The following is a 23,762-nucleotide window of genomic DNA, read 5'->3' as shown; positions in this document are numbered from 1 at the left end:
CAATTCCTGAGTTAAGGTACCAAAACCAAACCAATTTTCACTACCTTGCCAAATATAAACATACAAGCAAATAGTTGTTTTTTTTCAGTTAGGAAAAGAAAGTTGTGTTTAGCTTTTCAGATTTAGCACTGCAAATTCCACTCTGACAGAACTGGAATTATTGATTATTAAGTTCTGCCTACCAGTGCAGGGACCTTTTGGGGTGCAGGGACTGTAGCTGAGGAGTTAAATTTAGAGCCTGTCTCCTCCAGAGATGCAAATAATGTTCCTTAGTTTCACAAAAAGTCCTGGAGAGCTTCTGGGAAAAGTTCTGCAGCAGAAATTGGCTAATAGAAGATTTTATCTTTATTGACCACCCCTGCCACCCTCTTTCTTTAGTCAAAAATTCAGAATGTCCTGTCTGATTAGCAACATACATAGTACTGAAGCTGATGGCACTCCTCGTTTTAAAACAAGACAATAATGATCTAGTCGCTCAGGATTAGTTACAACTGTTACTCTGTATTGACTATCGCAGTGTCGATTAGCGGGGCTCTGGGCAATATGCACATCTCAGTAAATAATAAGCATCACCTGTTCAGTTATATTATAAATAGTATTTTATATTTGAAAATGGATTAAAATAAACCAGAGAGCCAGTTTGAATGAACCTGATGCTGCTGAACATTAATATCTAGCAATATTGTTATCTACAAATTACTAAGGGGCTAAGCTTAAGTTTGTCAGTAGAGTAGATGCTGGATGCTTGGTTACCAAGCTAGCTTGATAAAGGCCCATTTATACTTCTGCGTAGGGTCTACGTGCGTACCTACGCCGTAGGCTACGCACGTAGCCATGCATTTATACATGTGCGTAGGTGTGTCCGTCATTCTGCAATTACACCCCAAACGCTAGTCGGCAGTAGCGCTACAGCGTCCACTGTGATGACTTTTGACAGCCGAGCAGGCTAACTTCCGGTTTAGCCCTCCGCTAACGTAAATGGGGGTAAAATTATAAACGTGCGGCTGGTGTAGTGTTATTAAATGTTACTGACTGAATGGATCACAATCTGATAGCAAAACGAGTCATTTCGCTCGGGTTGTGATGGTCAAATATATTGATTCACAATGTTTTGGCCGCTAGTAAATGTTACTTCAAAGCTTAGGTACTTCCGGTCGGCTCGGAGGCATTGCGAGGCTACCCAGCCGACCAATCGCAGAGCTTACGGTCCGCGTCGACTCGACGTGTAGTTACATTTTTGAGGAGGTGCACGTCAGGCGACGGCGCAGCTTCTGCATAGCCTATGTCGTCGATTTGACGCAGAAGTATAAATTGCACTTAAGGCCTAGAAGCTAGGGTCCATGCTACATTTGCTTTGTTTTAAGGAGTAGCTGAGTGAATTACACAGCATTGCTATTGAAGGGAACGTTATAAAAAAAATACTATGGTTTTCTAAGATGATTTTATTTTAATGTTGTGTGTGGAAATGTTAAACCTTAATGTGTTAATTCTGCTGTGGGTAGATAAAACATTGTTTTCTGATAAGGGTACTCTAATTAGAGTATTGCATTGCAACTACAGTTATATGTTGCAACTTAAGTTATTTAGAGCCTGTACTGCAGAGGTGGGCAATTAATTTTTACAAGGGGCCACATGAGAAACCTGAATTGTGTCAGAGGGCCACACCAACAATAACTTGAACTTAATTTATTCATCTCCACAAACAATGAAAAACAACAAACAGCTGAACAAGTTTATAGGAATACAGCAATACAACAAACAAAAACTTGTAATGTTTTCCACCTCATTTTACCTCTTCAGTGAGAATAATCCAGTCTGTTCTGGGCTTGAACAAGTGCATTGAAATCTGGCTGAACATCTGAGGTGGCTATGCGAAGGACAGCTGAGAGGTGGTCATCAGTGATAGAGGATCTGTGTTTGGATTTGTTGAACTTCATCACTGAGAATGTCTGTTCACATACATAGGTAGATCCAAACAGGACAAGAATCCTCTGAGCATGCCTCCTCAGGTGTGGAAAGTTCTCCTCTTTGAGGGAGGAGTAAAAGTCCAGCAGTGAGACTGACCTGAAGTGCTCTGCCAGAAGCGTGTCAGACTGCAGGTCAATGAGTTCCATCTGGACATCACTTGGTGCATTATCCACATTGCAGTTGAAGGGAGAAGACACCATGTGCATTTCACTCTCAAGAGTTTTGAAATCTTGAAATCGCCTTGAAAACTCTCCATGCAGTGCTTCTAACATGGTTGAGTACTTGTGGAGATGATCGGCTGATCTTGTGGCTTCCTTTAGTGTTGGCAGGTGGGTCAGAAAGTTGTCCTTCACTTGGCTTGAGAGAAGCTGCAACTTTCTCATGAAAGCCTTCACTGCACTGTACATCTCATGCACAAAAAGGCCCTTGCACTGCAGTTTGACATTTAGTTCGTTTATGAGTGCAGTCACATCCACAGCAAATCCGAGGTCTGCAACCCAGTCTTCATCTGAAAGCTCTGGGACGTCATGTCCTTTCTTCACACAGAAATCCTGAATCTGGTCTCTCAGATCCCAGACACTTTTCAGCACTTTGCCTAGGCTGAGCCACCTGACGGTGCAGTGATAGCTTATGTCACCATGTTCAAGCTCATTTTCCTCCAAAAGTGCAACAAATTGCCTGTGATTTAATGCTCTCCCTCTGATGAAGTTAACTGTTTTAGTTACAGCATCAACAACATGGTTCACAACACTGTCTTACACAACACTTCCGGATGTATAATACAATGCAAAAATGTCAACTTCTGCACAGGGTTCATTTCTGTCACTTTATCCTGCATTCTCTTTAAAAGTCCAACATTTTTCCCTGTCAGATTTGGACAACCGTCTGTTGTCACACCTACCGGCTTGTCCCATTTCAGTCCTAACATGTCCAAACATGCATTTACCTCTGTGAACAAGTCATTACCAGAGGTTGTGCCTTTTATTGACTGCATGGCCGCCAGCTCCTCCGTGACTTTAAAGTCTGCAGTTATCCCACGTAAGAAGATGAGGAGCTGGGCGGTGTCACGTACATCGGAGCTCTCATCCAAAGCCAGAGAAAAACAGTCAAAGTCGTCCGCTCTGTTCTTCAGCTGAAGCTCCAAGTTCCCAGCGATGTCCTCAACCCGCCTCGTTACGGTGCATCGGGAGAGTGACACGTTCTCAAACGCGGCCTTTTTCTCCGGACATATCAGTGCTACAGAGTCCAATAAGCACTCCTTAATGAACTCGCCGTCAGAAAACGCCTTACTTTTTCTGGCGATTTTGTGAGAAATTACATAACTTGTCCTGACGGCTGCATCTCTGGGGGTGTGAAGTTTGGTAAAAAGGCCTTGTTGGGTTTGCAGTTTTGCTAGCAACGCATCAGACTCCTTTGCGCGCTCTTCGTCAGTCAAATTTCTGTATTTCTCCTCATGCTTGGTGGTGTAGTGACGATTCAAATTATAATCTTTCAACACAGCAACCTGTGTACCACAAATTAAGCACACAGCATTACCTTTAATTTCTGTAAAGAAATACTTGGCAGTCCATGTCTTGTTGAAAACGCGGCATTCCTTATCAACTTTTCTTTTCTTAGCGTGAGCTGACATCTTGGGGTAATCTGGCTAGCATCACTTGTCCCTGTTCACCTGCGCGCGTGTGCGCGGGAGCTGTGCGTACACACGGAAGACACAAACACAAACGTAGCGCTTTCAAAATAAAAGCGCCACAGTTGTATTGCACGCACGACATATATTAGTTTAATTTATGTTGTAATTTATGATTGGCCTCTCGCGGGCCGGACAGGGACGTACAAAGGGCCGGATGTGGCCCGCGGGCCGTAGTTTGCCCAGGTCTGCTGTACTGCCTACAGTTTTCCTAATACAGGGATAAGAGTAGCTTTATGTTATTTCTGTTGATTTGTTATGAGCTGTTATTGAATAAGTACAAGGTTGTACATGTTATATGCTGGTTACTGTAGATATATGTAGATATTGAGCTAAGATTTGAAGTTTGAACTGAAGTATGATAAATATGCCTGAACATGTGATCATTGAGTATTATGCATGAGTATTATTCAGCATGTGATGCTTAAATGTTACATGGTTGTTATGCTTTAGTATGATTGTTGTACAACAGATAGATATATAGAACACCGTTTTAAAGTCTTGTTTGCAAAAACAGGTCAGGTCTTATGGACAGAGCAAGAACTACTTGGAAGATCCCTTTCTATCGATGGCGAGCCTCCCAGTGTGATCTTGAAGAGACGCAGACCAACTCATCGAACACTCCCCCTGGTGGTAGGAAAGTATCAGTCGCCTGAGCTGGTACACACACTTCATCCAAAAGTGCCAACTTTCCTCTTAAACAAGGAAACTGTCACAGAACTGGTGACACGCACTTTAACAGAGAACTACTGACAGTGGACTGACTAATACAGAAAGTGATCATAAACAGACAGACTTTAACGACTGCAAAAGGCAAAACCCAAAGACTCATTTATTTTAAATTGCCCATTTTTATTTGTGTTTCAACTGTTATTTGCAAAGTAATGTGAGTAAAAGTTACTGGTTACAACTTACCTGGCCTGATACTTCCTTTTATGGGTGCAGTTTATATCACTTAGCTCCTTCCGAACCTAGCACAGTGTTAGTTCACGTTTAGAGGGTAGCACGGTTACACTTGGGAAGTGGCATACGATACCTGTTTTGTACGTACGCACTATTTATAAATGAGACCCCTGGTTGAATACTGCAATCAGCTCCTTTGGTACATCAAAAGACAACATGGGTAGGCACAGTTACTGTCAAAGCTAAGACACAAGCAGACCAAGCAGGGGCCTTCATACTGTATGTCTTACATGAGAGAAAAATGACCAACACACTCCTACTTCATCACCCTTTATGTCGTAACTCAGAAACCTGGCCCCACAGCCCATCTACCTGTCTTCACCGCTTGCAATGAGTGCTCTGCTAGGTTTGGCAGTTCGCACAAAGTGCCGCTTCCCAGAACAGCGTACCCACCTCTGCTCTCTCCCTTTCAACACTCCATGGTCTGCTTCTCCAGTTCTCATCAGGCACAGGTGCAGCCACTTATTCTAATAGTGTCCACAGATCCTTCCTCTCCCTGACCACAGTCTCTCTGCTACAGTAACTAGCCAAGTCTAGCATTAATTTGACGTTAACATTACATTGCCAGTATGGCAAGTTTAATGTTAGCATTGCATAACGCTAGCTAATGAACAATAAATTTGAACATTTCTCTATAATGTTTTGATTTCAGTGCATGGTGGTTTAATAACTGTGGCTAGCATGCGCTCTGGTTAAGTTAGATTCAAACTTGGCACTGCTTAAAGCTGGCTCATTAGCTAGTTAATGAGCCTGTTGTGGTGGCATCCCGGCTGACGTTGAGTGTCCTGGTTTTTTCTCCTTTTTATCAGTCGCCCTGATCCCCGGCCAGTTATCCCCCGGCCTGGCCCTGATCCCCGGCCTGCTAGCGCCCCTAGCCCCCGGCCTGGCCCTGATCCCCGGCCTGCTAGCCCCCTTGCTCTGTTGGCGGACGGACCGGATTCTGCCCCGCCGGTGGTCTGGCCGACCCCTGTTCCTCGCACCAAGGCCCTCAGCCCAGCAGCCTCATCCCTGACTCCCCCCGCTGCTGTCGCGCTGCCAGCCCCTAGCCTTGCTCCCTGGCCTCTGGAGAGGTCGCCACGCCCGGCTCCCTGCCCGGCTCCCCGGCCTCTGGAGAGGTCATCTCGTCCCTTAGCCCAGCCCTCGGGCCGCCCGCCGGACCCTCCGGGCTCCCCTGGTCCGCCCTCGGGACGTCCGCCCAAACCCCCTTGGTCCCTCTGCTCCGCCCTCTGGCACCCTGTCTAGCCCTGTGTTTTCAGTTCAGCCCTGCCCGTTCCCCTAACCCTTCCCTGTCCTGAAGCCCTCCCTGAATTCCCTGTTTGGTTTTGGACCCTGGACCCCCATCAGCCGGACCCCAGTACGACTTCCTCCCCCCTGTGTTCGTCTGCCAAACCCCTTGTCCAATAGGAAGGCCGCCGGGAGGCGTCCATTGAGGAGGGGGCTCTGTTGTGGTGGCAGCCCGGCTGACGGTGAGTGTCCTGTTTTTTTCTCCTTTTTTATCAGTTTTTTTTCCTTGGTTTTCTGTTCTCTGCCTGCCTCCCTGTGTTTTCTCCCCTGTGTGCTCTCTCTCCCTCTGCTCCTGAGCCCAGCCAACTACCTGCACCTGCAACTCATCAGCCACCTCGTCAGCCTGCCACACCTGCCAGTAATCACCTCATGACTGCCTGTATTTTAACCCCGGTTCTCCACACCATCCTCGCTTGATCGTCGTTGCTCCATACCTGGTGCCACTTCTGTGTTCAGGCTTCCATGTTTCTTGTTTTTTCACTCTTACCCTGTGCCTTGTCTCTCTGTCTGTTTCCCTCCCCAGGTACACTCTCCCTCGTCCTCCGTTCGGCTGGGCTCATCCACTGGCCCACTCCTCTTCGGACTTCCCTCACGGCGTCCTCCCTGTTCCCCCACCTCTCCTCGCTTCCTCGGCCCCTGTGTTCCCCGGCTCCCTGGCCCCCTGTCTCCTTGGTTCCCCGTGCCTGTACTTCCCCGACGTCCTCCTCTCCCTCCCCTCCAGTCCCTCTCACCCTTTTCCCCCCAATAAACCTCCTTCCCTCTGAGTGCTGCATTCGGGTCCTCTCTGTCCACACACCACACCCCGTAACAGAGCCAAGCCAACAAAAAAAAAATCACAAAACTAAACATTCTGTGATCAATCATCGGATCCACTTTCTCGATACATACATGATTGTTGTTGATGCGTTTGTTACCCACGTAACCTGAATCCCACCCCGCTAAACGGGCACCTCACTCTCAGTTAATATTACAAGTTAATGGATTTATCTCTCCAACAAACCATGTTTGTACAAAAGAACTTTTGGTGGCACCTTCAGGAACTGCTCATAAGAGATTTTATGTTTATTGTCACCCCCAAAAGTGAAATGAAATTTCCGCCCTTGAATCAATGGTCTTCCCAGAATTCTAGGATATGATAATGCTCTCAATTTCAGAAGTGTTTTATCATATTTCTATTTTGTCTCTGCAACCTTTTGTAAAGTTCCAGATTAAAAAAGGTACATGCCTAAAGTTTGGTAATTATAAGGACTCCAGTATTGACAGGTCAGTCTAATCTGCATGTAATACATCACCATATACCGCAAGTAAAGTGCCAGCCAGAATGAAAAACACAGCTTTACAAACAGCTTGGGTTTCTAAACAGCCCTCCCTCCCTCTGGCCCTCCACCCCTCCCTCTCACTGGCTTCTCTTGTGTGGTTGGACTACATGAGTCGAGGCTGCTGTAGGGAGACATATGCTTGTATGAAGAGAGAGAAAGTTCTGTTTCTGCTTGCCTGCACTGGCCAACCTCAGGATGTTTCTTCAGCTCTGCTATGGCACAGGTGAGGCTGTTTCTCTCTATGTGAATATGACAAAAGCTGAGAGGGACCAGGAAAAGGAGTTGGTCCACAGACTCTTTTTACGTGACAACAGTAGGAGTTTGTAATGTAAGGACTAGCGTCATTAGTTCCACTGCATTTGGTTTTTGTTGTCTTGTTGTGTCATAAAAACTAAGCATGTCCTGCTGCTCTTCTTATTCTGCCACAGTCACAGAAGTATGAGAATAGCAGTAAGACTCTGAACTTTAGACTGCCTCATGTGGGTTCCTTGGAATTAGGCCAGAAACGTATCCTGCAGTTGCTCTTGTAAATTCCCATTTGAAAGGATTCTTTTAATAAATTTCTCAATCTTCTACAACAAAGAAACACATGAGTCTCCAGCACAGGTTTATGTTATAACAGTCAGTTATAAGTCAGTTTTAGCAACTTTAATGGTTTTTGTGAAATCATATTATTCTCCTCTGCTTGGTGTGATGGATGGCTTTATATACTACAATACCCGCTCTTGCTATAGAAAAGAAGCCTGTCAGCAGCGTGAATTAGAGTTGTAGCAACTTCAGAATACATTGTCACTGTATAAAAAAACCAGAGGAGTAGGTACTAAGCAGTGTCATGGAAATTATTGGATTACTTGGATCTGCTAGTGATGCAACAGAAAAGCAGGTGCTCCTGAAGCACGGGTAAGCAAATACTGTCCACAATGAAGGGTATGGATTCGCCCCCCAAAACAAATTACACTGCTAAAGAAAAGAGCAAAAGTTAAAAAGTTTTTATTTTCATGGCTTCATGATTTAGAAACAAGACTAGCCTCACATGTCTTCAACATCAAGTACAGACTTTTTAGGGGGAATCTATTCTCTTTAATGTGGAAATACTTTGGTATTATAGTTGGCAGCAAAACAGATGTTAAATATTTCAAAAACTCACCCAAAATCAGGTTTCTACAAAGTGTTAGCACGGCATGCAACAGAAATGTAAACTTGGTGATTGGATGTTTCTTATCAAAAGGCTCTGTTAGAGTCTTAGTTGACTTATTTCCCTTTGCTTGTAGGTTTTTATGTACACATGCTTTGTTTTTGACTTTTTATCAGAGAACCAGATGTATCTAACAGTAATTCATGTTTTGCCCTCTTGATTCAACTAGTTTCATGTCCATCTGAGACTTGAAGAGCAAGTCAGCATCAGTCACATATGATGAAATGAATAGATCTTCTGAGCACAGACTGGCACTGTCTGTGCCTACCGGTATGGAAAAGTGTCAAGCATTGAGAGCTGGTACACAGTGTTTGGTCAGATTCAGTCTAATTCACTTATTGCACATGCAAGGGTCCACTGCCAAACTGGGTCTAGGACATGCTATTGTTAAAATCTGTCTGTGGGTTATTCCCATCGAATGGTTCTTTGCTGCACAGTAATTCATTTGACAAACTTAGTTTCTAATAACTGTGACCATTTTCCACTCTCTAGAGGCTTTAGAGGCAAAGCTGCCACATTCCTCTCAGAGGGGTAAGGCTGGAGTGTGGTTGGTAGGGTGATGGGGTGACGGGCTGCCGCCCAGGCTTTAATACACAGTTGCACAGTTGACACAAGAGAGATACTCAGGAATTTGTCTCTTTTCACATCCAGCCAAGCTGAGGAGAATGGATGGCGAGGAAACACTCAGCTGTCCCATTTCCCATGATCCCTCATTGTATCCATGGCTATGAGAAAGGCAGTAGTCTTCTCATTTGATTTACAATGTCCCAGCTTCGTTCTTCCCCATCTCTCTTTTTGTTTACATCTGACTTCCTAACTATTGGAGAATAATTTACAGACATTCTTTGCTTAATAATTCTTTACTACAATGACTGAGTAAGTGGTGATAGCTAGGGTTAAAACAGGGTTCTTGGCACTTTTCCAAGCAAAACACAGCCAAATTGATGACTGACTCTGCCTTTGAAATGGGTTGGATAACTTAAAAAGAAAAAGACTTCCGACTGGTTGAGTGCCTAGATGTGCTTTTAAATCCACCAAAGATACTTTTCATATTTAGGCACCAAAACTACTTGGTTAGGTTTCGGGAAAAATCCTGGTTTTAAAAAAATCAATGTTGACTTTTTGTTTCACACAGGAAACAAACACCAGTCTCCTGGATGAACCTTCTCTTTACTCTGACCTTTCTGATATTTATTTACTATGCCTACTTTTAGTGTTCAAATATGATGCTAAAAGGATTCCCAGTGCATTAAAAACTGATGCCAAGGGGTCTTGACCATGCATCCATATATGATGACTTGGCATAGTGATTGCCCCACATCATATATTTCTTAGGCCTATCAGAGGGCCATAGTTGCCCTGTTAATCAAGAAAGCTAGAGCTACTACTACTTAATTGCGGATCATTTTCTCCACTGAGTATTCTCCTCTGGCAGAAAGGGTCAAAAACATTATCTTTAATAATATCAGCTATGTACCTCTCTTAATCATGTTTAAATGATATCACAATCTGAGAAACAGACTGGTTCATTCTGATACTAGAAAACCACCCAACACTATCTCTTCAACCTCTAGGTTTTTTTCCCCAGCTAGTATATAAATAAATTGCACAGGTGGTCTGGTTTATGTTGGACAAACTTAAAGAGCTTTAATGATTTGCATATTTGCATATGACAAAATGCAATATGCATTATGTGTCTGATGTGGTGTTAATGCATGGGGTGTGGCACATGGACACTTACTGTGGCATTGTGGGATTCATTATCCAATAGATTTACAATCCTGGTTAAACAGTTATCTAATGACAATTGTACACTTGTTCTAGGTTGACTATATATGTTGACCGGGACTTGTTTAAATAAAGGTTTGTATATATATATAGCTAAAGCAAACTTAATATAATACATTTTTGCACCACTTGTTGTGAAAGGGTGTTAGACATCCTAGTTAAAGCCTTAATGCTGTTTGAAACCCACTTTTAGATTTGTGAAACCTTTATTTGATCTGAATTCATTTAGACATTTAGTACAGTAGACATTTTGTAAAGTGCTTTGGATAAAAAGTTTATCCCTAGTGAACTGTATTGAGTTTTCTCAGAATTATTATATCATATATATATAAAATATATTTTGTATTTCTGATTACATTTCAGGAAAATCTTAAGATGGATAGATTAAAGACAAAATGATTAAAAAATAGATAAATTAATGGATTTCTCTTCAGTTTTCTGTATTTCTATTTGGCAGCCACAGTGTAGCATATCTGTAAGAACTTGTTTTTAGTGGAGGGCATTTTTGATTTGCTTTGTTTTTGGCATTATGACGGTGTTTTAGTTGCCCGCCCACCACTCTGACCTCCACACTCTCTTGACTACATTGTATTAATGTCACACTATTTCCTGTATTTGTACTGAATGTTGCTATTAAAAGTGATCCCTGAATTATTTAGTATTTTATTTAAATATATTCTTTCACTTCAGGCTGCCATTATCTTTGCCCAGAAGGAGCTAATGTAGACACATGGTATATGGATATAATTTGTAGAAGATTGAGTTGTTGAGAAACCTGTTGAAGTACCTGAAAACAGCTGCGGACATATTACAGGAAATGAGCCAGCTTAGGTGAATGAGACTGAGTCACTGTGTGTTTTGTGTCCTCATATGTGTGTGTGGGTAGTTTCCCAGCTGAGCAGTACTTGGCTCCTCTGCTTCCCTCTAGAGACTGACCACTAATTCTGGACCAGTGCTTCCATTTAGAGAGGACCAAATGTTAAAAGGTGAAGCCAGAGCCAGAAGCCAGTGAGTTAATGCTGAGTTACACATGCTTGGACTCTTCCCTGGCCCCATCTTCCCATGTCCCTTTTTTCAGTGGCGTCTATGATAATTGAATCCAACCAGTACCAGTCTGACCACAGAGTCAGACTTCCTCTGCATTTTTCCCTCCATCTGAGGCATGCAAACAAATATCACAACATGCATTTAAATGTATAGGTACGTAGATTAACGGACTGATGAAAATGCAGAGTGCCTTCGGGATTCTGCACTTGAAGGACTAAGAGATCTCACTATGCATCTCAACTGTCTAAGATAAGTTCAAAGATGACTGAACACAGAGTCACCCAAATGACAATCAACAAGAGAAGCTTGGAAATTAACATCAGAGAGTGGTGCATTTAGGGGCTATTGCCATATTCATCGGCTGCTGACGACTGTGTATATAGAGCAGATCATGTTTTTAACAGAAAATGTTCAGTGGCGAGGCAAATTTAATGAGTTTTGTGACTTTCACTGTGACAATGATGCATGACACCATGTTGAACAGCACTGTACAACTGCTGTGGTCCCAGAAGTCAGCAGAGTACAGGAAGAGTGGCAGCAATGGCACAAATTTCAAAATAAACGTCAGGAACACTAAAAAATAAACTTCTAATGGGCAGTAGCTCAGAAAACTAAACTGAACTAAAACAAAGAGTAAAGTAATAGATGAAGTAAAATTAATTTGAACCAGTGGAATTAAAATAAACTTTATAATATTATAGCAATTGGATGCATAAACATTTGGTAGGACTGGAGTGTCTTGAAGCCTAGGGTTAAGGAGCCAACCATGAAAAGCAGTGATAAATTTACCGCATGTATCTCTCTCTCTATTTCTCTCTCTCTCTTTCTCTATAACAATAATAATACTAATAATAATGTATTATGTGAGTTTTCATCATATTAATGCTAACCACCTCCTCTCATGTGCATTACAATAAAAGCAATGATACAGTGTGTTTATACTCCCTCTCTCCTGTAGAGTCAGGTCCCAGTTTGGGATCGGGAGATACCATCTTCACACATAAGAGTAGACTTAAGACTTTCCTCTTTGATAAAGCTTACAGTTAGGGCTGGCTCAGGTGAGTCCTGAACCATCCCTTTCTTTGTTACACTATTATAGGCCAAGACTTCCAGGAGACTTCCAAGATGCACTGAGCTCCTCTGTCCTCTTCTCACCCTCTCTTTATGCATTCTCATCCCATTAATGCATGTTATGTGCCAGAACTCTATCAATCTATGATGGCGAGCCACCTACCCTACCTGCTCAACAAGCCACACCTTCTCTCTCTCCCCTCTCCACCTCTCTCTTTCCCTCTCAACTCAACCGGTCGAGGTGTGAAATGCGTACATGTATTTCTTTTTGTGTCTTTTTGCAACTTCAGTCAGTCAAACACAGCACAACAAATGTTGTGAATCACTAATTTTCACAAAAAAAGAGGCAAACATTGTCTGATATGTCATTATGTTATGAAATACTGAAATGCTAGACCCATAAGCACAGCTGTAGACAGGTACTGTTCAGAGTTCCAGAAAGAGTATATTATGGAGATGGTAACCGGTAAACCAATGTAGCTGAGCAAGTAGGGAAAAACCCTTAGATTAGTTCCGGAGGAAAAATTACAATGAGAGAATAAACACTAAGAAACTCAGAGGTGGCCGGGGAAAAGGTAGCCAAACCTCTCTGAACACCTTAGCATGGGAAACAAACAGACAAAAGCTGACAGTAACATAAGGACAAGGAAAACAATAGAGAACACAGGGAAACATGGACAAAGGACTGCTGGACTGTGACACAATATATATTATATATTGTTTTTAAGTTACTTAACAAAGGTAGGGAAGGAGTTTGGCGTAAACAGCAATACTGATCTTTAAACCTATTTTTTGTTATACTATGCTGGAGTGGAGTTCACAGAATGAACGTTTAGTTGACGAATCTGCTACATTCAAATTCATTTCATAATAATCTGGTCTGCCCTAATAGCAAATCAAGAATCCCCAACAGTGCCAAGTAAATGTGGTTTTCAATACTCTGAATTGAATAGTAGGCTGACAAAAGAACATCTACAAAGACTCAAATCCAGTGGGGTGGGGTAAATTTCTGGGGAAGTCAAGTGAGAGGGGATGTCTTTTTTGGAGGGCAATTATCTAATGTATTGTGCTATTACAGTGCAGGGTATAATTTTACACAAAATTGAATCATACTTTAAAGATGCACACCATCTGTTATCAATACACACCCTGAAAGTTGCATTTACCGACACATGCGCCCTCTCTCTCTCTCTTTCTCACTCAGTCACTCTCTCTCACCCCAAATAGCATGCATAGCCCGCTGCTTATAGTGCACAGTACAAATAGGCTATGGTTAAGAATAAAAGAAGCATTCAAAAGACGATTGAAGACATTTGCATAGTAGCAGTGGTGTGTGAAATAGGCCTACATACTTCTTAATGCTTGGCCAAATGTTCATAACACAACATCACTCAAGACTAACAATCGAGTACCAGACCAACAAAGTAAAAACAATTGTTCAAGTAGCCTAACCTGGCCCAGTGCTCTGTGGCAGGTGCTGTCTGTGGTGCTCATTATCTATGCGTTCATAACCGCAGTAAAAACAATAAGGTTAACGTTACTTCAGCGGACTATTCATTCGCAGCTAAATCCAGGCAAGTAAAACAAAATAAACAGTATAACCAAAAATCGCACACATAGCTGCTGTTCAGTTAAGTTCAGAGAGCGAAGGAGGTGACATTTCACTCACCCCATTTGAAAAGGAAGGGTATTCTCCTGTCTTTCATAGTGAGGAAGTGGTCAATAACCAAGTTACAGAATTTCCCACTGGCTTTTAGGTCCTCTGCAACAACAGAGTCAACTGAAGTTTGGCACCACCAGCTAACGTTAGCCACTCTGTACAGATATAGTTTTCCTGCATTGAACGTCTGAAACCCCTTTTTCCTCTCCACGCGCAGCTCCAGTTTTGTCTCCAGTCTCAGATTTAATCTTAAATTGCTGCTGTAGTGGTAGTTTAGTGAAACTAAAAAAATTCTTAAAACACTTAAAAATTCCATTTAGAGGGGCGTTTAACTTATTGTAAAATAGTGAGTGAGAAAGGGGGAAGAGATGACAGCAACAGCTTATAAGATTTATCGAAACTAAAAATATTGTGTTTTTATTAAAATGATAAATAGAGTCTGATAAAAACGGGAAGCCTGGCTTCCCTTGGCCTCTGGGAGAAAACGCCACTGCTAATATCTGTATACTTTTTATATAGCTGTGTCTCTAAAATTTTTTAATTGAATTACAATAGAATCTGATTTCAGATACTGAATTTGAATTGTGATAACAAAATGTGAAACTATAAAGAGTTGAATTTTCTGTGTGGAGCAAATACAGTTTCAGTGCCACTGAATTCAATTTCATAATATTACATTCAGTTTCAAGTTTATTGTAATTCAGTTTCAAACTAATAAATTCAATTTCAAATTATGTTATTCAGTATCAGTTTTTTAATTCACTTAAACACGTTTCATAATTTTTCCCCGTCTCACATTCATCATGAATTAATTGACTGTTTATCAGAGTGTTGAGTAATGGATGATCCGCTTCATCATCAGTTTGTTTTACAAACCAACCACAAGAAAAACACAGGCCCAACCTGAGCTACACATAATTAAATAAACAGTAAATTCATGAAATTCAGTGTTCCATGTCACTATTTTTCAAACTTCTGCAGCTTTCTGTCCATGGGAATGCAGCTGTCCACTATTGGCGTTATTGATGTTCAGGCAGCCATGGTTATTATAATATATAATAAAGATAAAGTGATTCAGGTTTTTGTTCCTTTATTATTTTCTTGGAAAAGACTTGAAGATAGCCAGCTCAAAGAGGCTTGGTTGCCAACCACAAAAAATGAATGCAGGCAATACCTGAAATCCAGTGAGCTCAACTAGCTTTCCACAGTTATATTTTGTCAACCTTATTTATTTACATACTGTGGAAAATACAGTATATGAAAAAAACCTTTCTGTAAAATTCAGTGCAGTACAACACCAAAAATGCATTCTCATAAATTACTATAGATTTGAATACAGATCTGTGTGACTCTGTGTCACAATGAAAAATGTATTAAAACTAATGCAAAAAACAAATATCACAGGACTGGATTAGATTGCACAGCAATGTACAGTTAAATGGGTTATTTTTGGTCACTCTGTGAAGGCACAGACTGGGAGCAGCTGACAGTTAGGCATCAAGTTTTTTACACTCATCCACTAGGACTGGCTTACTTTGATCCACTTCTAAAAAAGAAAGGGGTCAGAAGCGTTGATGGACAAGCAAAATGGAAATGGGAGATCCGAAGAAAGCGTTCCTTACACAGAAGGATGAAATGAGCCAGATGGAGCTGGCTTTTCTTTTTCTGGACCTGTGGTTTCTCTGCCTGGTCATTAGGTTTCGGAGGTCCTCCAGGCCCAGCAAAACAGATCTATCTGTGTGTGTGTGTGTGTGTGTGTGTGTGTGTGTGTGTGTGTGTGTTAGGCTGAGAAAGGGAGAACAGAGATATATTTTAAGCTTTGGCAATATTGTTGTTTGACATTCATGCCAATAAATCTGAAGTGAATTGAATTGAATTGAGAGAGAGACAATCAATGACTGGGTTTGGGGCAGACAGAGGAACAAGCATAACTGATATGATTCAACAAAGGGTGGACAAGGGTGGTCCTTTACTTAAAAGTACCAACACGACACTGTAAAAATACAAGCAAAAAATACTGCTTTGAAATATGTAATTATAATCAGGAAAATATACTTATAGTATTAAAAGTTAGTACACAAAGCAGAAAAATGTCCCTCTGTATGTTGTACTATTACATACACTGTTGTGGAGTTTAATTTATAACAAAACATCATATTTAATTAAATCTTAATGTGTTTTGTGTGTAAAAAGCTTAATTTGTAAAGCAATTACTAAAGCTGTCAGATAAATGTAGTGTAGTAAAAAGTACATTATCTCCGTCTGAGATGAAGTGGAGAACGTGGCATGAAAAGAAAATACAAGTAAAGTACAGGAATCTCAACTTTGTACTTAAATACAGTACTAAAGTAAGTGTACTTAGGTACTGTCCACCACTGTTGGCAATGAGACCTTTCTGAGGAGGATCCTGTCCACTAAAACCACAGAGAGTAATCTTTATGCTTTTGGAGTAACATAGAATTACACACCATGTTAATGAGCTTTGCTCCGCTGCTTCTCAGCTTGGATGGGCTTTCTAGACCTTTGTCCAGCTGTTACTCATCATCGGCTATTATTGTCTCCATTTTTCAGTATACCATATACATTTTAACAGGAGTCTCTTTGATTCTGAAGTTTAACACCATGGCTTGTATTTATCAAGTTTATCAAGTTTGTGTTGTTGCATGACACTCTCAGCCGCAAAGTAGAAGGATGACCTGTTGTATTTTTCCTGATATTTTGTGTTTTGAGACACTGCATGCAGAAAATAGCAACACTTTTTTTATGTATGGCCTTTGTACATTACCAGAAAGTACTGTACATGATATTTGCATGATAGGCTGTAACTAGACATTGGCAAGAGTACAACATATGACTTGCATTGATACACAGTATGTTAGCCCTATCCGACTACATTGTTTTACAATGATTTTAATAGAGTTTTGCATTATTATTTTAACCATCCCTTCATGCTAAATGGGGGGAAATGAATGAATGATTTGCGCATTATCTGCTATAAGAACAACATATGCTCCTTTCTTACTGACAACGTTGTAGGTTGTGACAGATCCAAATCATGACTGTCAAAAAGCATGGCATCTGTCATCAGTGCTAGGACATTTGTTGTTTGAGCAATTACATCCTGCACAAGGTCAATTACAAAAGAGTAAAAGCTTAAAAGCTTATTGTTTTCAAGCATTGTCAAAACATCTGCTATCAAAAGTCTCTGTATCAGCTCTCTTTGACTTTTGACAGGTTACAAACCCTCTGGAGCTCTCCTAAATATCAGCAGAGATAGTGAATTTACTTGTTAAGAAAGTTGATCAAATGTTTTTACTCCTAGGCCTAAAAGAAGGACCAAACTGTTTTAGCCAGTTAGGACTGATTTCTTAATCAATAACACAGAAACAGATCCTGCTAATGGGCCCAATAAAGGGGGCTGGTTGTACATTCCCAATCATATCAATAAGCAGAGCTTTGGACAGCTGATTTACATGTCCCTCTCATCAGTTATTCAGTTAGAGGAAAAGTGTAGTGTCAAGTGGTCACTTGTGGAGAAAAGAAGGTTTGGTGAAAATAGAGGGACTCTTTTCACAAGCACTGACGCTCTTAGGTTCAGAGAGTACAATTTCCCCGGGCCTCTGCAACACTTGTTATGCAAATGATGGAGCAGATGGATGATGATGTCCTCCTGTAACTGTTGGTTACCCAGGATATATGGAAGGCCCATGATGCCACCATTTTCCATGGTCATAAAAATACATCTGAGTAACTGGAACTTAGTATCAGTGTTGGGCAAGTTACTCAGAATTTGTAAATAGTTCCTTATTACTCCTTAAAAAAGTAATATTATTACTTTACTTATTACTGGGTGATAAAAGTAACTAGTTACGTTAGTAGTTACGTTACTATATTACTTTTCAGTGTTTCCCACAGAATGACAGCAGGGGGGGCGGGTTATTCTAACGTTGGCCAGGTTTGTGCAGCGGTGTTTACGAGGGAGAGGGAGAGAGAGAAAGAGAAAGAGGGAGCGAGCCAGGAGGTGCTGTACAAATATCTGCTCCTCAATACAGCTCCTTAATCAAAAATGATTTTAAATGCACCTAATAAAAATATGGGATATCAACATGTGGCGATCCGCGTTGATAATTTTCCAAATTATTGGCTACTTATGGGTAACGCTGCTTTCCTTACCACCCCCCCTTCACCCCCCCAAAAAGCAGTCTCTCCTGACTTTTTAACTAACATCATATCCTTAACAGCAGCAAGGAGTGTGTTTTTTACAAAGCACATAGGCCTAACGTTTCTTAAAAAAAAATAAAGCAAGTAAATCCCAACATTTAAACAGCAGTTTTACTGCACATGTAACCTATTTATAAGAGCAGTATTCAGTGGTTACAAAACGTTGCATTAACCCCACTCTCTCCCGACGAGTCCAAGCATCAGTGACAGCAGCTGACGGAGTTTCTTTCTGTAAGTTTCACGTCGCTGTGCTGCTTCATCAGATACTTCAATAAATCAGATGTAGAATGGTTCACGGTTGAAAGCTTTTTGCTGGTTGCACAGAGTTTGAAAACAATGTATTAGTGGTGGAGGCAGTTGGTGAGAGATTGGATATTAAAGTAGTAAATCAACAATCTCAACCATTTACTGTTTCTCTTAATGTTTCAGCTCTACTTTTTCATTCATTGTTCCACCAGCAAATGACCTCAGACTGACAATGCCAGGGCAGAGCAAAGAAAAAGCTAAACTTTGAAATTTAAAAAACTGCTGAAGCACAGGAGCAGCAGGAGTTTATATTTAAATTAAAATTAATTCAATTATCATTGAGGTGAAAAGGTACTTCCCCAAACAGAGACTCAAAAGAGGAGGGAAGACTAGAAGAATTGGGTCTGCGCCAATTTCAAATCTCTCCTAGGGCTCCGACTCTCACCACAGTGATTTTACTTTTATGGCAAAGCACTAAAGCCGTTTTGGGCCTTATCTCCTAAGTTTAATGGCTGGGAAACCCTCGAATATGACCTCATAATCTTTATAGATAGGATTTTTCATGTTGCCTTTTGTGTCTCGACAGCTTTTGACATTTATCTGTTGAAAATAAAATGAAAAGTTGGCAACATGAGAACAACTTACTTTAATTACCAGGAATTTTATTCGCACATTAAAATCCAAAAGAAAACATCTCCTCATTAGCTTAAAAGGGACTAGTTTGCATCCCTAACTTTCTTTGCTAACCTCAGCTCCTCCACAGTCACCACCGTCCTTTCTTTTCCTAACAACCAGTCTGAAAACTGACCATAATAAAGCTGTTATTGTCACTATACAAAATATACAATGAAATGAGTATGATAGATACAGGGTGCTGTATCAAGACTGAGGTTCAAGAACAGAACTGTTGAATGAAAGTTCACTGCTTGCTCCTGTGTGATGTGGCAGTTCACTAACTAAAAAGAGGTTTACTTGGTTAGTGTTTAAGTTCAGAAAGGAAAGGGTCAAGGGGTCGAGGGGAGGATGAATGGTTTGATGTGGGTTGATATGGTGGCCGGAGGGCTAAGAACCCGTTGGTGGAGACTCCCGGGCACGTCTCTATAAGCATCTTGCTTTATGATTCTTTCCATAAGTTTCACATTGCTGTGCTGCTTTTGCAGATGCTTCAATAAATTAAATGTAGAATTGTTTGTTGTTGTTGGGGGGTGAATAGACCTATTGCAAAGCAATTGTCAGCTTCTTAGCAAGGAACTTGGCCACTGTATAGGCTCGGCGAGGGCGGACTGGCGGTTATATTGAATTAGAGAAAAATCTGATGCCTGGATGGCAACCGGAAGCGAAACCGTAGATGGGGAAGTGCAGGGGAATGTAGGGGACGAGTGGGGGTGGAGGGCTGGGTTGGGACAGGAACAGGGAAAGAACAGGAGAAAATGGAGTGGGTCAGTTTGTCAGTTTTAAAGCAGTTCTGTTCCTTTTAGTTTTTGACTGGAGATTAACTTTTGTGTGTTTGAATCCCTTGATCAGCTGGGACAGAATTTTGTCTGCCACATATTGATTTTATTCTTTCAGGAAACAAGAAGCCTCTTCATTTGTGTTGCTTATCAATTCCTGGAAAGCAAGCCTTTTCACCACATCTATTTCTTTCCCATAGAAAACAAAGCAACATCTGAACAACAGGAATTAATGCGTGAGCTAGTTGGCATGTTCTGGTTGACTGGTGGAAGTTCCAGTGGAGGCTAAGATGTTGTGGCTGGCACCGAGCAGAGGGTCCTTACATGAGAAGGCACAGCTTTAAGCCTGTTTTGTCCTAATTGTGTGCCTGTGAATGTGAACAGAGACACTCAGCTCTAACAAACATGATAAAAACAGACTGGCAGCCCTGTTTTTCATGAGACTACTTTTTTATAAGGTGGTTTTCTAATGACAACTGTTTGTAACATTTAATGTTGTTATACTCTGTAACAATGTCTATTGTGCAGTATTATGTTGTATTGGAGTATAGGTTTAAGCTCAGTGCTGTGACCTAGGATTTGAAAAAAAGGTTTGTTGTCAACTTTGCAGTCTGTCACATAAAAGAAATACCTGCTGACTTTTCTCAGAACACCCAGTAGTGCACCCAGATCTCCAAATTTCCTCCCACCTTTCTTTTATAAATTTGCTGTACACTGTGCTGTGTTTCAAAAGTGAGCTGGAATTAAATTTTGAGATTCTGGAAAACTCACGGAGTATACATATATTTACGATTGCAATAAGTAGCAAACAAATTTAAACACCTATGTAGAGCAGTCATGTTCTATATCAAAACTAATAAAACACCTAAGTTCCTGTACTTTTTCAGCCAATCTATTTTAAAACCCCCACAATTCAAATGCACCAGTGCTTATTGCCATATAAAATCTTTGCTTAAAAACATACTTTATAGATTATCAAAATGATGTCTACAATGGACTCATTTCAGCTGCATCTGACAGATAAATAGCTTCATCACACTGGTTCCCAGTATATTCTACAATAGACTTTAAATCTTATTAATAACTTATAAGGCTGTTTATGGCCTCTCTCCCTGTTATATCTCTGACCGTTTAATCCCATACACACCAGCACGTCCCTTGAGATCCTCGGGCAGAGGTCGGCTGTCTGTTCCAAAGTCTTGACTGAAAACTAAAGGGGACAGATCATTTGCAGTCGGGGCCCCGAGGCTCTGGAACAGCCTGCCTGAGGAAATCAGGGCGGCTGAGTCAGTGAACTCTTTTAAGTCCCTTTTATAGAATAGCCTTTCCTGATTTTAGTTGATTTTAATTATCTGTTTTTCTTTTAACTATATTTTAATTTCATACCTTTCTCCCTGCTTTAACCGTTATTTTGTTTGTGTTTTATTGTCTTTGCTCTTTGTGTCCCTGATCTAGACACTTAACCCCTAGTTGCTCCAGAGGTGTGCGACCTCTGACATGTATAGCAGTGTGAGTCGCTTTGGATAAAAGCGTCAGCTAAATGAATAAATATAAGCATCAAGCATGACACTGTACATCACACAGGTAGTAAAAGATGGCAAGCTGTGATTGGGAACCAACTTGGAGGCTCTCTGTATTTCACATGGCCCCAGTCCCTGCTGTTGAGAGTCAACAACACATCAAGATACTTTCTGTGTCATTCCTCTCCATAGTGATGCCATTAGCCAGCGGATGAGCTATATCTGTTGTTTGTAGAATGTAGGCCATGCTCAGTTTTTGCTCAGAATATTTTGCTCAGATCAGTCTGTTTGATCAGTCCAATCCTGTTCTGTTTTGTCCATCTTTTCTGATGTGCCAAATGTCTAAATACGACACCTGTGGCTCTTGAACCACAGCAATGCTTCTCTCCCTCCCTGACAGGCAGCCCGCAGCCGGGCCAGAACACAGCCATTAATTTCAAGCCTTCTGGGAAGAGAAAGGCAGGGCTGTCAGAGAATAGCCTGAGTCATGGCTGCAGCTCACTGGGGGCCACTGGTTTTAGGGATGCAAAAGACACCAGGCAGCTGCACAATTTCAAATCAGGGATCAGCCTGTTTATCTGTAAGACGGCCTTCATCAGAACTAATTCTCATACAATATTTTGTTCAGATCATAAGTGTTGGTTGACCCCAAGGTTTGAATACAAAAAAATAATAATTGTATATTTAACACTAAGGGTGTAACTCTAAGGGTGTACCAGCACTTGAAGACTTTAGTTAAATGTTCTGACAGTTCAGCCACGAATGGGAGTCCCACTGGGATCTACTTAAGCTGGGGCAGGATTCTTAGAGCTTGTTTGCAGTGTTGTCCATGAGCCAGTGTCAGATGTCAAGTAAGTCAAAAGAAGCCGTTTGGAGGGTAATCTGTTCAAAAAGTTCCATGTAAAAGTTAGCTACAATGGGGAAAGATGGGTGACTTCATGACTAATCCTTTGTTTTTTTGTGAAGATGCCCTATGAAAATGAAGTAAACTGCATCAAGGCACAACTGTAGTTGCTGATGTTCTGCATGTAATCCCTAGTGTTTTTACTACGATTACCAATCATTCACTGGATGAAGATCATGGAATTTGGTTGTATGTGTGGTTGAAGGTAGCAGTGTGTTGAATTTACTACAACTGGTGATGAACTATTTGAGTGTGTGCTCCTCACAAGAACAGTACCAGTGGGTATATTTATATAGAGCTCAAAGTGAAAGTGTTGAATTTGTAACGGTGTAGCACAGCTGGTGCTCAGCTGAAGGCAGAGGAAGAAAAATAAGTTGTAGTTCTATATTTGTCACAGAAGGGGGCAATATTTGTCTTTGTCTCATTTGTTTTTTGCCCCTTGTAGTACTCCTGATGATTTATATCCCCTCACTGTACAGATGTCCAACATATCCAGGAAATATCCAGAATGTTCAAACTGCAGATATCACCTGATCCTAGATCTGTCTGGGTTTATCTCGATATATCTGTGGACACTGATGTTGACTGATGTCAATGATTGCTAGGTGTTCTGTATTGTAGGTTTATCTGAAATATTTGTAACTACATTGTATATTCAGTGACGTTGGACTATATGTTAGCCTTTAAATTAAACATGAGATTCAAGTGATTCATTATTCCATGATGCCGTTGACTTTTAGTGGGGTAGAGCCTTGTTTATGCTGCTGAAGCACAAACCAGTGGCATTTTAAACAGATTAGAATCCTGTCTCTCAGTGGAGAAGAAAAAATATATATTTGTGCATTCTGATGCCAAAGGTTTGTAATTAGTCCATTTGACATTGCCACAGATTCAAAAAAATAAAAACTGAGCGTCCTAGTCATGGTTCTGTAATAAAATCCAAACATACTGTGGAGGTGTGGCTCCTGGCTGCTCTGTCAGCTGAAGTGGGGATCGCAGGGTAAGCAACTGTAGTGGATGATGTACCTGCATCTGGTTCACAAGGAGCATCTTGCAAAAAGAAGGGTAAAGAAACAGATCATGCGTTGTGCTAGCCAGGTCTCCTTTTCTGTCAGACTTGTCTATTTCATCACAGTTAGGTTTACAGTCAGGTCATTTTGAGACAAGACTATGTTTGTAAAACTTTGTAGCCTTCCATAGTCATCCAGTTTTGCTCTGAGAGCAATGACACAGCAATAAAAAAGATGCTTTGACTGACACCATGAGGTTGGAATTGGGGGCTCCTTGACTAATCATAATCAAGGAGCAGCCCTAGATTTTATCTTCACCTTACATTAGTGGGTAGTGGGTTAACAGCTGCTCTATGTTTACATGAGGACACAGATTAATTTGAGGCAAAATATGAAAAACAGAATTTACAAGACAGAAAGTATAACTT

The 23,762-nt window shown here is 41.1% G+C and overlaps 1 protein-coding gene across 1 annotated transcript in view; it reads left to right on the top strand.

Annotated features, from left to right (window-relative positions):
• The first annotated feature begins 7,321 nt into the window (after window positions 1-7,321).
• arhgef4 (Rho guanine nucleotide exchange factor (GEF) 4) overlaps window positions 7,322-23,762 on the top strand; it is a 182,463-nt gene continuing 166,022 nt past the window's right edge. The window contains exon 1 of the mRNA XM_038723510.1: window positions 7,322-7,444. Coding sequence (XP_038579438.1) covers window positions 7,436-7,444 — 9 coding nt within the window. The 5' untranslated portion in view covers window positions 7,322-7,435. The remainder of the gene's footprint in view (window positions 7,445-23,762) is intronic.

Source organism: Micropterus salmoides, unplaced genomic scaffold (genome assembly GCF_014851395.1).
Source record: "Micropterus salmoides isolate LMB-PRFRI ecotype aquatic unplaced genomic scaffold, ASM1485139v1 Ms_hic_scaffold_1, whole genome shotgun sequence".
NCBI classification, from domain to species: Eukaryota; Metazoa; Chordata; class Actinopteri; order Centrarchiformes; family Centrarchidae; genus Micropterus; species Micropterus salmoides.
Note: the sequence above shows the minus strand (reverse complement) of the source record. Positions and strands in the feature narration are given on the sequence as shown.